The sequence below is a fragment of the Podarcis melisellensis genome, assembly GCF_964234715.1.
Source record: "Podarcis melisellensis genome assembly, chromosome: 11".
NCBI lineage: Eukaryota > Metazoa > Chordata > Lepidosauria > Squamata > Lacertidae > Podarcis > Podarcis melisellensis.
This window is the reverse complement of record NC_138543.1, coordinates 43,560,655-43,571,226: the sequence shown is the minus strand read 5'-3', so window position 1 is coordinate 43,571,226 and position 10,572 is coordinate 43,560,655. Positions and strand designations below refer to the sequence as shown.

Below are 10,572 nucleotides of genomic sequence, written 5' to 3'. Positions count from 1 at the left end.
AACACATCTAAATAATATATGGTTTATTAAATTTGATCAATTTTTTAATGACATGCTGCAAGCCACCTCGAGCGTAGTCAAAGAAATGGAAAATGCGGCATACAAATATAACGCCGATGGAATTGTAAGGCGCCGCTGAGGCTCCCATCCCACACGCGTCCGTATAAGGACAACGAGCATGCGCAGTTGCCGAGCATGCGCAGTCGCTCCTCTCTCCCGCCGAGCCTCGGGGGAGCGCACATGTTGCCCGCCTCTCTGCGGGTCACGTGAAGGGCGCTCAGCCAACCGCTGCTCCCGACTTGCCCGGAAGCGGCCCTCCCCGCTCCTTTCCCCTTTTCCCGTTTCTCGCGGGCAAGATGGCGGCGTCCAGAGGGCTGCGGTTGCTGCGCGACGGCTGGCCGCGGCGGTGGCTCCACGCGGGCCCCTCGGCGGCGGCGCTGCCGGTGCCGAATCCTCTCCCAGCCGCCGCCGCCCCGTCGCTTTACCCTCCGGTGGTGGCGTCGCTGACGGCGAAGAGCAAGGCGGCCAAGCAGCGCCGCCGGGAGCGCTTCTACCAGGAGATCCACGACGCGCCCTCGGTGGAGGAGAAGCTGCGCATCTACGGGAAGCGGCAGCGGCGCAAGTACGTGGTCTACCCGCAGACGTGGGCCGTGAACGCGGACCGCTGGTACCAGGACTACACCAAGACCGTCTTCGTGCCGGGGCTGCCCGGCCCCGTGGCGGCGGCGGCGGCAGCAGCAGAAGGGGAAGGAGGTGGCTGGGACCTGGCCGAGCTGCGCTCCGCGGTGTGCGACGCGCTGCTCCAGGAGCACTTCTACCAGCGCAAGCGGCGCCCCTTTCTCTTCCGCGCCATCGAGCAGGGGCCGTCGCCTTTCCTCACGCAGCTGGCGCTCGGCCTGACGGCCCGACTGGCCAGCGCCAACCCGGCGCTCGGCTCCTCCTCGGCCCTGGGTGCGTGTGTGTAAGCGCGAGGCGGTGGGCAGTGGGACACGTGTGCGTGTGTGTGTGTGTGTGTGTGTGTGTGAGAGAGAGGGGTGAGAGGAAGGTATTCCAATAGTCTGAGCTGTTGGCTTCCAGGAATAAAAAAAATAAATGGAAGGGGGTTTCTGTCAATTTCTTTATATACGTGCCAGGCAAAAACCTTTCCTATAGAACCAGGCCTTTTGCCTTTAACCATTTTTGTCCTTTTAGAAGTGGGTGAGATGTATTCAATGCATTTCTTTTCCTTTCCTTTTGACAACAATAATAAATAAATAAGAATAAAAATGTGCACCCCACCACTGAAACAATTCCATTGTAGCTATCCAACCTTCCAAAATTTTGTGATGGTTTGACCTCTTTCCGTTCTACAAACACCTTCCATATCTCCACGAAGTCATTTCTCCTGCATATTCCCCGTCTTACCTTAATGGCACATGTTAATTTATCATTAATAGCTATTAAAGGTAAAAGGACCCCTACCATTAGGTCCAGTCATGACCGACTCTGGGGTTGCGGCGCTCATCTCGCTTTATTGGCCGAGGGAGCCGGTTTACAGCTTCCGGGTATATCCCATCAATGTATTTCTTTACCTCCTTGGTACCAATGCAGGGTTTTATCATTTGTTTGGTTGTAAGTTGCATTGGGTAAGATAAAGTGACTCACAAATGTAATAATAATAATCTAGTCATGATCCCTAGCAATGTGTGCACTAAGGAGGAATGTGTGTTTGGGGGGGGAGGTGTTATACTTTTAATCAGTTACACACATGCATAGCAAATAATTTGTGAAGCATAGAGATGCCTAAAATCCCCTTCTTGTACAGATCAGAGATGGACGCCATACATAATTCCAAGTAGCTTCTGTTTCGTTGGCGACATTTATCTAGCATTGTCTAGTATAGGTGCTTCTAGTGTTGAAAGTACTTCTCCTACAGCTTCCATCAGTTGTAGTTGTTCCTCATTTAACTGATTTACTGTGATTTTTCACATATTAAGGTTCAGAAGTGTGCACAGATATTTAGCATGTATGTGTGCACAAAAATTGCTATGTGGTCAAGCATACATCCTTGACTACAGGCATGTTTAATATCTCTGGTGGGCTCTTGACTGCAGGAGGCAGTAAAGACACTCTTGTTATTTCAGACCTCAAACCAGAAGTAAATTTCTATTGGCTGCGTGGTGAGACAGTGGTTCCTCGTGGACATCGAAAGGGTAGAATTGACCCACTGAGATTTCAGATTGATGATAAGCCTCACTGTCAGATTCGTATACAAAAACAGCTTTCAGAGGTATGAAGTCCAATTTCATAAAGATTAATGGATTTGCTATTTCTGGTTACTTCAGGGGTGAGTATTGACCCCCTAAATAGATCTCTTCTATTGTATACCACATTTTGAAGTCTACAGTTTAATTAAATTGAATATGTATTGGGTGAAATAGCCCTTGTTATGAAGAAATTAGACTATAGCACAGTTTTCCTGAAATGCTTGATAACTAAGGCACATTATTTTTCCAAATTTAAACTGGAAAGTGTATAGCAGTAATAACTACTTATCCTCAGAAAACCTCATCCCCTATGTTTTTTCATAACTCATTGATGTGGGTGTGTCATCTGATTGGAAGGAAATTGATGGCTCATGCAAAGATACACTGTGCACCCCCCCCCCCCCCGAGGGCTGGTACTTCTGCAACATTCAACATTATACAAGCGGACTCTCCCTTTCTCCCATGCACCTTCCTCATGCCGCCCAAATCTGCTGTAAAGCTTCCCCAACCCTCCAGAAAATATTTTATGGGTACTCAGAGGACTGCGAGAGAGGGGGGAATCCAGAATGAATGAGATGTTGATATACTATGGATAACCTCCCCTTTGGATTCATAGGAGCCTTTTTTATTTTCAAGTCATATTGATTGGCTAGGTGGCGAAACCTGTTGTAAAGTGAGTTGAGTGGTATGAAGCAGTACAGTGTTCAAGACTCTCATTGGTCTAGGTGCATTTTGCGACAGGGAATGTCATTAGCACAAGCAGCTTCTGAACTCTGGGCACAGTACTGCAGCTAAGATTTCAGATAAAAACTGCAGAGTGGAAGAAAAGGAGGACCTTTTTCTGCCTCCCTACTTCCAGCTATTTTCTGAAGACTGGAGAAGAAACCTTCTTAAGAATATTAGGGGGGTGGGCATGGGAAGGACTAGACCATGTGAAAATGAGCCTAATATTTTAGCTGCAATTCATTCATTTTCAGTTTTGTATTCTTGTTATTAAAAAGTGCACCTAGATATTCTGTTGTTGTGTCCATAACCTTTGTTTAAGGTGCCATTTAACTTCTAGCTTTCATATCTGTTTCTAACACTGAAGCAGTAGCAGCACCTCAGACAGGGAGAACAAGGGAATTAAAAGGTAGGGGAAAGCGTGAGTGAAGGTCTATGCCGTGGTTTGTCTCCCCTAAACAAGCTGTGAGTGGTAGGCCAAGAGCAAACCTTGGCTACAGCTCATGGTTGGTTTGGAGCAAGGCAAACCATGAGCCTGGTATGGACACAGTAGTAAGCCACTATGTCTGCTGATGTTATAGCATTGTGAAATCATTTGGGAGAATTACATCTCCCTGTAGACAATCATGCTAGTGGTAAATAACAAATTACATTGTAATTTAGGTCAAATATTTAAGTGGTCAATAGTGAGAGCACCCTCTTATCATTAATAATTATGTTATAATTGTCTTTTAAAATAATGTTTTAAATTATATATGTTATAATTGTCTTTTAAAATAATGTTTTAAATTTTGCATGTTTTTATTTTTTGTAAGCAAAAGTGGTGTAAAGCAGGGCATTTTTTTAAAAAAATGCATAATACTGTGTGATTATATATCACTTTATTAAACCGGTTTTCTTTTTTCTCCCCTTAAGTTTGTGCCCCTGGACTATGTGGCTCCTGGAGATATTCCTGTTATTAATGTCTTGCCTGACAAGCTTCCAATGTTCAAACGACAGTATGATAATAAAATATTCATAGGTAAGACTGCCACATCAGAACGCTAATCTCTAAAGTCTCTACTCAATGAATTTGTAGACATATACTTCAGATGCAAAATACTTTAACATGTCTTGATGCTGTAATTCACTATGAACAAAATATAATTCATGCCATTCTTTTCAGTGTTTTCATGTTTATTTTTTTAACAAAATAAATCGCTTTGCAAGAGGACTTCAGCAACTCATTACATTAGCAACTCATAATATTAGGCATTTGCAGATAACCTTTCAATTTGCTTTCCATATGTTGTATTAAACCATATGGTCAATATCTCAACTGGGCCACTGTTATCCTGACATTATACATTGGGGTCAAGTGGCTGAAATAACAATGGCTTTCATAATACACAGCAATGTTGAAGTTGAGTTGGCATTTAAACTACAAATTTTCCGGCATGCAGTTCATTGTGTAGTTCACTTTGCTACTATGGTAAAATATTTTCCTTGATAAATTTTATACTTTGTTGGATTAGGATGCCTAATCTTGGTTTTTTTGGAACAAATTATAGCTGTGACACTGTTATATTGGCATAGCGTGCTAAGCCAGTGCACTCCTGATTTCAGAATGGCCTATGCACTTTAAATTTACTCCTTGTTTGAAGTAGATATTAGATATTTCTAAGGGTTCACAATCTTTATCTAAAAGGCTTGTTAGTTGGCATCAGTCTGTCTTGGGGAGACAATGGAGGAGTGCACCTTTGGGAGTGAAGTCAGACGGTTGGAAGGTTACACCACCTGCTGTGGTTGTAGAGACTGATATGGGAGAGACCTGTTTTATTGCAGCTGGGGCAGATAAAGGCATCCTGTTGTGCTGTTGCAGATGCCCCATGGAGTTTTGTCTCTGTGCTCCTTCCAGCTGTCATTCGTCCTCTGGTCTCGGCTATGGATGCATGACCTGACCATCTATACATACTGTATTTGTCTGCAAGGGATATAAAACAGCTGCATTTTGTATGGCATTGTGTTCATATTTAAATTATTTTTTTAAAAAACATACCTGTCAGCATCACTATATTGTTAAGAAATTTGAAGATAAAACAGCTAAGAAATCTGTCATTGGATGAATTGGTACTTTTATCTAAGCATTCTACGTGCTAAAATCTGAAACAACTCTTTCTCTTGCGGGATTTAGGATCAAATGTAGCAGATCCATGTGCCTATGGACATACGCAGTTTCATTTAATTCCCGACAGGCTGAAAAGGGACAGGCTTATAAAAATGAATCTCTTTGATCAGGTGGAAGTTCCTTGCCGCGCTAACGCAATTGCAAGTCTTTTTGCTTGGACTGGAGCCCAAGCAATGTACCAAGGTAGGTCAATAGTTAAAGATGATAGCCAGTGTTGCAAGATAAGGTAAATAGCAAGCTCACAAATATAACTTTTAGAAGATGATACAGATATGTGATTTATCTTAGACTTATTAATGCATTCTAAAGAATATGTGAATGTGGAGTGAGTATGTGAGCATTAGGCATGTCCACTCTGCACTTGGCCTTCTCATCTTGAACTGGAAGATCTGAAAGAGGCTTGTAAATACTTCTGATGAACATGGTAGCAAGTCTCATTGTAATTAGGACCTCTAATCATACATGGTTCATGCTTGCTTGGGCTATTGTATATGTGCTTAGCTGAACATGTTTGCAAACTGCCTTCAAGCCTTTCCACTCAATACAGAAAGGCTGGGGTGGAACAGATAAACCCAGTGTGTGTTGGGAAGTGAGGTGGGTCTAGTATCTGCACTTGAAATCCATGAAAATGTTGTTGGCATGGTCTTGTAGCTTGAGGAGGTGAAGGGTGTTGAACTGCGAGCAGCTATGACCCCTTGTAGAATGGGGAATATCTTGTATATCTGTGGTTTAAACCAGTGAGCCTCTTAGGCTTGCCAATCAGAAGGTTGGCAGTTCGAATCCCTGTGACGGGGTGAGCTCCCATTGCTCTGTCCCAGCTCCTGCCAACCTAGCAGTTTGAAAGCATGCCAGTGCAAGTAGATAAATAGATACCACTGTGATGGGAAGGTAAACTGCGTTTTTGTGCATTCTGGCTTCCGTCACAATGTTCTGTTGCACCAGAAGCAGTTTAGTCATGCTGGCCACATTACCTGGAAAGCTGTCTGAGGACAAACTCCAGCTTCCTTGGCCTAAAAGCGAGATAAGCGCTTCACCCCATAGTCACCTTTGACTGGACTTAACCGTCCAGGGGTCCTTTACCTTTTCCTTACCTGTATAGCTCTTAGTTTGTGCTTTTGCTGCTGGCTGGCTCTTGGTTCTTGCCAGACATAAGGTGTTTTATTCAGGCTATTTCCCCTCTAGGGGCCCTTCCTCTTTGTTGTAAGTTGCATGACTGACTGCAAAGTTGGAGCTCTAAACCAGCCTTCCTCAACCTGGTGCCCTCCAGATGTTTTGCACTGCAGTTCTCATCAGCCCCAGCCAGCAAAGACCAGTAGATGGCAGAAGCTGTCCAGGACATCCCGAAGGCACCAGGATGGGAAAAGCTAGTAAGCTATTAAAATATGCAATCTTTTACAATGGATCTGCAATGACTTGGCTTTTAAAGGCTTGCTGCTTTTTTTGTTGTTGTTGATAGGAAAATGCTTTTGTTTAGCTGCTGCTTTTTTCCTCCCCTCTCTCCCAGGATTCTGGAGTGAAGCAGATGTGACCCGGCCTTTTGTATCGCAGGCTGTGATTACCGACGGAAGATACTTCAGCTTCTTTTGTTACCAGTTGAATACCTTGGCTCTATCTGCTGATTCTGATAAAAATAACCCAAGAAAGAATATTTGCTGGGGAACTGAAAGTAGGCCGCTGTACGAAGCAATCGAAGAAAACAATGTGAAAGGATTTAATGATGAAATTCTAGTTCAACTGGTTAAATTTCTCTTAAACAGACCAAAGGAAGTATAACATGAAATTCAGGTACATCTGAATCCTCTCAAGATACTCCAATGCCTAAAGTGAAATTTTGTCTGGACTGTAAAAAGTGCAATCAATCGTAAGCACTATTCCTATGTTTGGCTCTTTGGGTCAGTGAGAGCTGTGCAAGAGCAATGCTGGTGCTCTTAAGTGCTTTGGCTGATTTATCTGTATGGCAATAAACACATTTACGTTGCTATTTAAATGAAATAGCAAGACCGACATCTTCTGTGTGTGTTGTGTTAAAATGTGGTTCTGTCCTCAAAGGAGGACGCAGATTAAATCCACAACCATTAGAAACTAGCAGGAGATTTCACTCCAGATACTTTGTTACATTGTATCTTCTCTAGTTAAATAGCATTTTCAGAGAGTGCCATGGATATCACCCTCTTGTTGTTCTCTTTGCTCTCCTGAGCCATACCCCTGCTCCCAGGCAGAGCGACCACACACATGCTTACAAACATATATATTTGCTTTGCTTTTCCATAGTCAAGTCCTGCTTTTCCATGTTCCAGGTTATGCAATCTGCAGCCAGAGGTTACATTTTCCTAAGAATTTGTGTGCTAAAACTTTAGAATAAATATAAAAACAGAAAATTTATCAAAACAGAGCAGTGCTACAGAGCTTTAATTGGTGTTTAAAAGGCAAAACCGTATACAAGTGTTTTAAAATACAGGCAGTATATTGCAGGTTGACCCCCCCCCCCCCACCGATGAGTAATACAAGCACATACACAAATCTCTCATACGTTCTTGAATACAACCTCTAATAAGGCAAGGGCAATGTGTTTGAGTGAATTGCCTTGTTAGGGTGAGTCTTTTAAAAGAGGCCCCATGGAACATGTGTACTCTGTATCCACGAGGCCTCTTTTAAAGGACTCACCCTGTACTTACATTAAGATACAAATTGACTGAAATGTGCCGTCTGTAGTTGATCATTCGCCTGGCTCCCAAGTTTCTGCACAGTAGTTTCCCTGCAACAGACTTGGTCTGTTGTTCTGTGGCTGGGAAGCAGTGTTCAGGTGTTGCCAGTGTGGCATTTGCTTTCAGGTAAGGATGACTTACACTGGTTTGAGTTGTGATATGTTTATGCTGGGTGTTGTGAACAAACTGGCAAACTGGTTGTGGGTTTTTTGTATGGGAGGCTCCCCTACCTACAATTTAAAGCAATATGTCTCAAGCATGTGCATTTTCGCTGTGGTACACAGATTGTGCTGCCACAATTATTGACCTCTACTCTCTTTAATTTGTCTTGGGCAAATTTCTAATGTATTGTAAGGCATTCTTACAAGTTCACCGACACACAATGGACTACCAGAATGAAGGTGACTACAATTTTATGATTCCTTGTGGTCCATGAACCACAGTTTGGGAACCCCTGACTTGCAGATTAGGCATCTGTGAAGGGAAAAAGTAAAAAAAATTCCACCATTGTAGTAAAAACCCCTTTCATTAACTTCAGGTGCTCTTTGGGTTCTGGCCACAAACATATTAAAACTTAATTTGATATCAAACATGATTTTGGTAGGTAGAAGATTAAACGAATGGAAAGGTTAACCAGCAGATGGCACTGTTTACAATTTTGTATGAAATACAACATCAGTGTGTCTGCCTGGTGTTAAAATGGCTTGCTTTTTAAAACTGCAAAATTACCATTCTGTTGTTTTCCATAGAAAAATGACTTCAAATTGAGAGCTCCCATGATAAATACTTTGTTTGGGAAATGGTGTTTAGGGAGGATTTCTGTTTATGCATATTTAACACTTATCTAATTAACTTGCAGTCTCTTCAGTATTTTCATTATGAAAATAGAATGGGTACTTCAGTTAATCCTTTTGTAGACTTACTATTATCATCTTCCATTATTTCTCCCACAGAAGAAAGCACATACTGCACACTGAAGCTCTGGTGAAAATACACAGGTTTTTTTTTTTAAGCTGCACAGTGTATTTTTTAAAGAGTGAGAAGTCCTTCAGTGTGCATTGCCCTCCTTAATTTGCCACTTTTCATAGTGAGAACCAAAGCATGCTATAGTTCAGATGCCAACCCAGTTGGATAAATGCAGGAGCACTATGATTCTCCTTGCAATGGTAAAGAGATGCTTAATGGCTGGTTGTGGTGCTCCTATAGACTTAAAGAGTGAAAAATAAATAGTACATGTGATTTGGGCAATTTTCAGTAGTTGACTCTTAATCTCATTAATATGACTAGGATCCAGCAAGCTACTTAAATCCCAAAGGTTTTGACACTTTGCACTTTGAACTGCAACTTGCCACTCCAAGAGCCATATAAGAAACTGTTCGAAACTCTCCTTTCAAAAGCCTTGCTACTTTGAGGTGGGCAATTGCCTTTCAACAAGCCATATAAACCAGCCTTCCTATGCTGGTTTGAGCTGTAGTCTCAAAACATCGAGAGCACTGGGTTAGGTTGGCAGGTATAAATGAATTGCTTTCAGTATAATCCTTGCTGCTGGTTCCCAATCATACACTGGGGAATAACAAAGGAGAATTGCAGCATTAAAACACTCCAACTATTATGCAATTCTGTTAAATTGGGCTTCAGGTGAGGCCCTACATGCTTTAAACTTGCTATCCTATGGGTAGTATTTCAGCCTTTCCTCTTCGCACTGTATCTTCCATGGACTTCATCCGACAAGACATATTAGGGATAAAGTTGTGCCTTGCTACTAGTTGCAAGATGAACCAAGAGTAAACATTTACTGCCTTATCCCTGAAGGGACTCTAACTTGAAACAGCATAACCTACTTGTAATACAGATGTGTGCACAAAGACAACCTGAATAGGCAATGGCCTCTTTTCATTGTGAGCCTGCAGCAGCTCATGACAATCTCTGCAAAGTAACTGCTTGCCACAGCACAGTATGCAGCACCTCCAGCCTCTGTTTAGGTGAGCTTGTGATGATGTGGGAGCAGTGTACGTCTGCCTGAAGCAACCACCTTGCATGACTAGTTGGGAGATGCCTTGTGATTGGGTTCAGTCGAACTGCCTCTGTATAACTTGTTCCATGGTTGTATTGCAGAAATGGAAATATGAGGGCATCAAACACTACTCTGAAAGCACTTAGGTATCAAGATTTACTTGCAGTGCTCACTTGCACATCTGTTTTGCCCTAGGTGCCTGCACTTAAGAGCAATATAGACATGATTTCCCACCGCTGCCACTGAAATACTTGTATTTCAAGAAACTTGTAGCAAAGTGACATTAGGGAAGGACTACCTTGGTGGTAGGACATCTGCCTTGCATGCAGAAAGTCCCCAATTTCAACCCCTGGCATCTACAGATAGGCAGGGAGAGAACCTTGCCTGTAATCCTGGAAAGTCACTGCTAGTCAGTACTGGACTAGATGGATGGTAGCTCAGTTGGTTAGAGCGTGGTGCTGATAACACCAAGGTTGCAGTCTCAATCGCCATATTGGCGAGGCTGCCAGCTCTGCAGGCAAGGGGTGACATCACTGGGCTCCTGAGCCCCACAAGAGTGCCACAGGAAGAATGCAGTTGGTCAAGGGATACATAGACTCTAAAAGGTTGAAAAACTGGACTATATGATCCTCAGGGTCTCCCTCCCAACTCTAGAATTCCATGATTCTATGACCTGGGATAAGGCAACTTCTGATGTTCCTATGACATTAAACCAAA

General features: G+C 43.0%; 1 protein-coding gene across 1 annotated transcript; it reads left to right on the top strand.

Moving 5' to 3' along the window:
- Window positions 1-341: 341 nt before the first annotated feature.
- MRPS30 (mitochondrial ribosomal protein S30) lies at window positions 342-7,142 on the top strand. Its single transcript, XM_081929893.1, has 5 exons — window positions 342-951; window positions 2,124-2,269; window positions 3,885-3,990; window positions 5,143-5,319; window positions 6,641-7,142. Exons 1-5 carry the CDS (start codon window positions 357-359, stop codon window positions 6,907-6,909), a joined length of 1,293 nt encoding a protein of 430 aa, XP_081786019.1. The 5' UTR covers window positions 342-356; the 3' UTR covers window positions 6,910-7,142.
- Window positions 7,143-10,572: the final 3,430 nt, after the last annotated feature.

Coding starts and splice junctions, on each gene's coding strand:
- MRPS30 (XM_081929893.1), top strand. CDS start 357: ATGGCGGCGTCCAGAGGGCTGCGGTTGCTGCGCGACGGCTGGCCGCGG. Junction 952..2,123: donor CGGCTCCTCCTCGGCCCTGG/GTGCGTGTGTGT, acceptor TTGTTATTTCAG/ACCTCAAACCAGAAGTAAAT. Junction 3,991..5,142: donor TGATAATAAAATATTCATAG/GTAAGACTGCCA, acceptor TGCGGGATTTAG/GATCAAATGTAGCAGATCCA.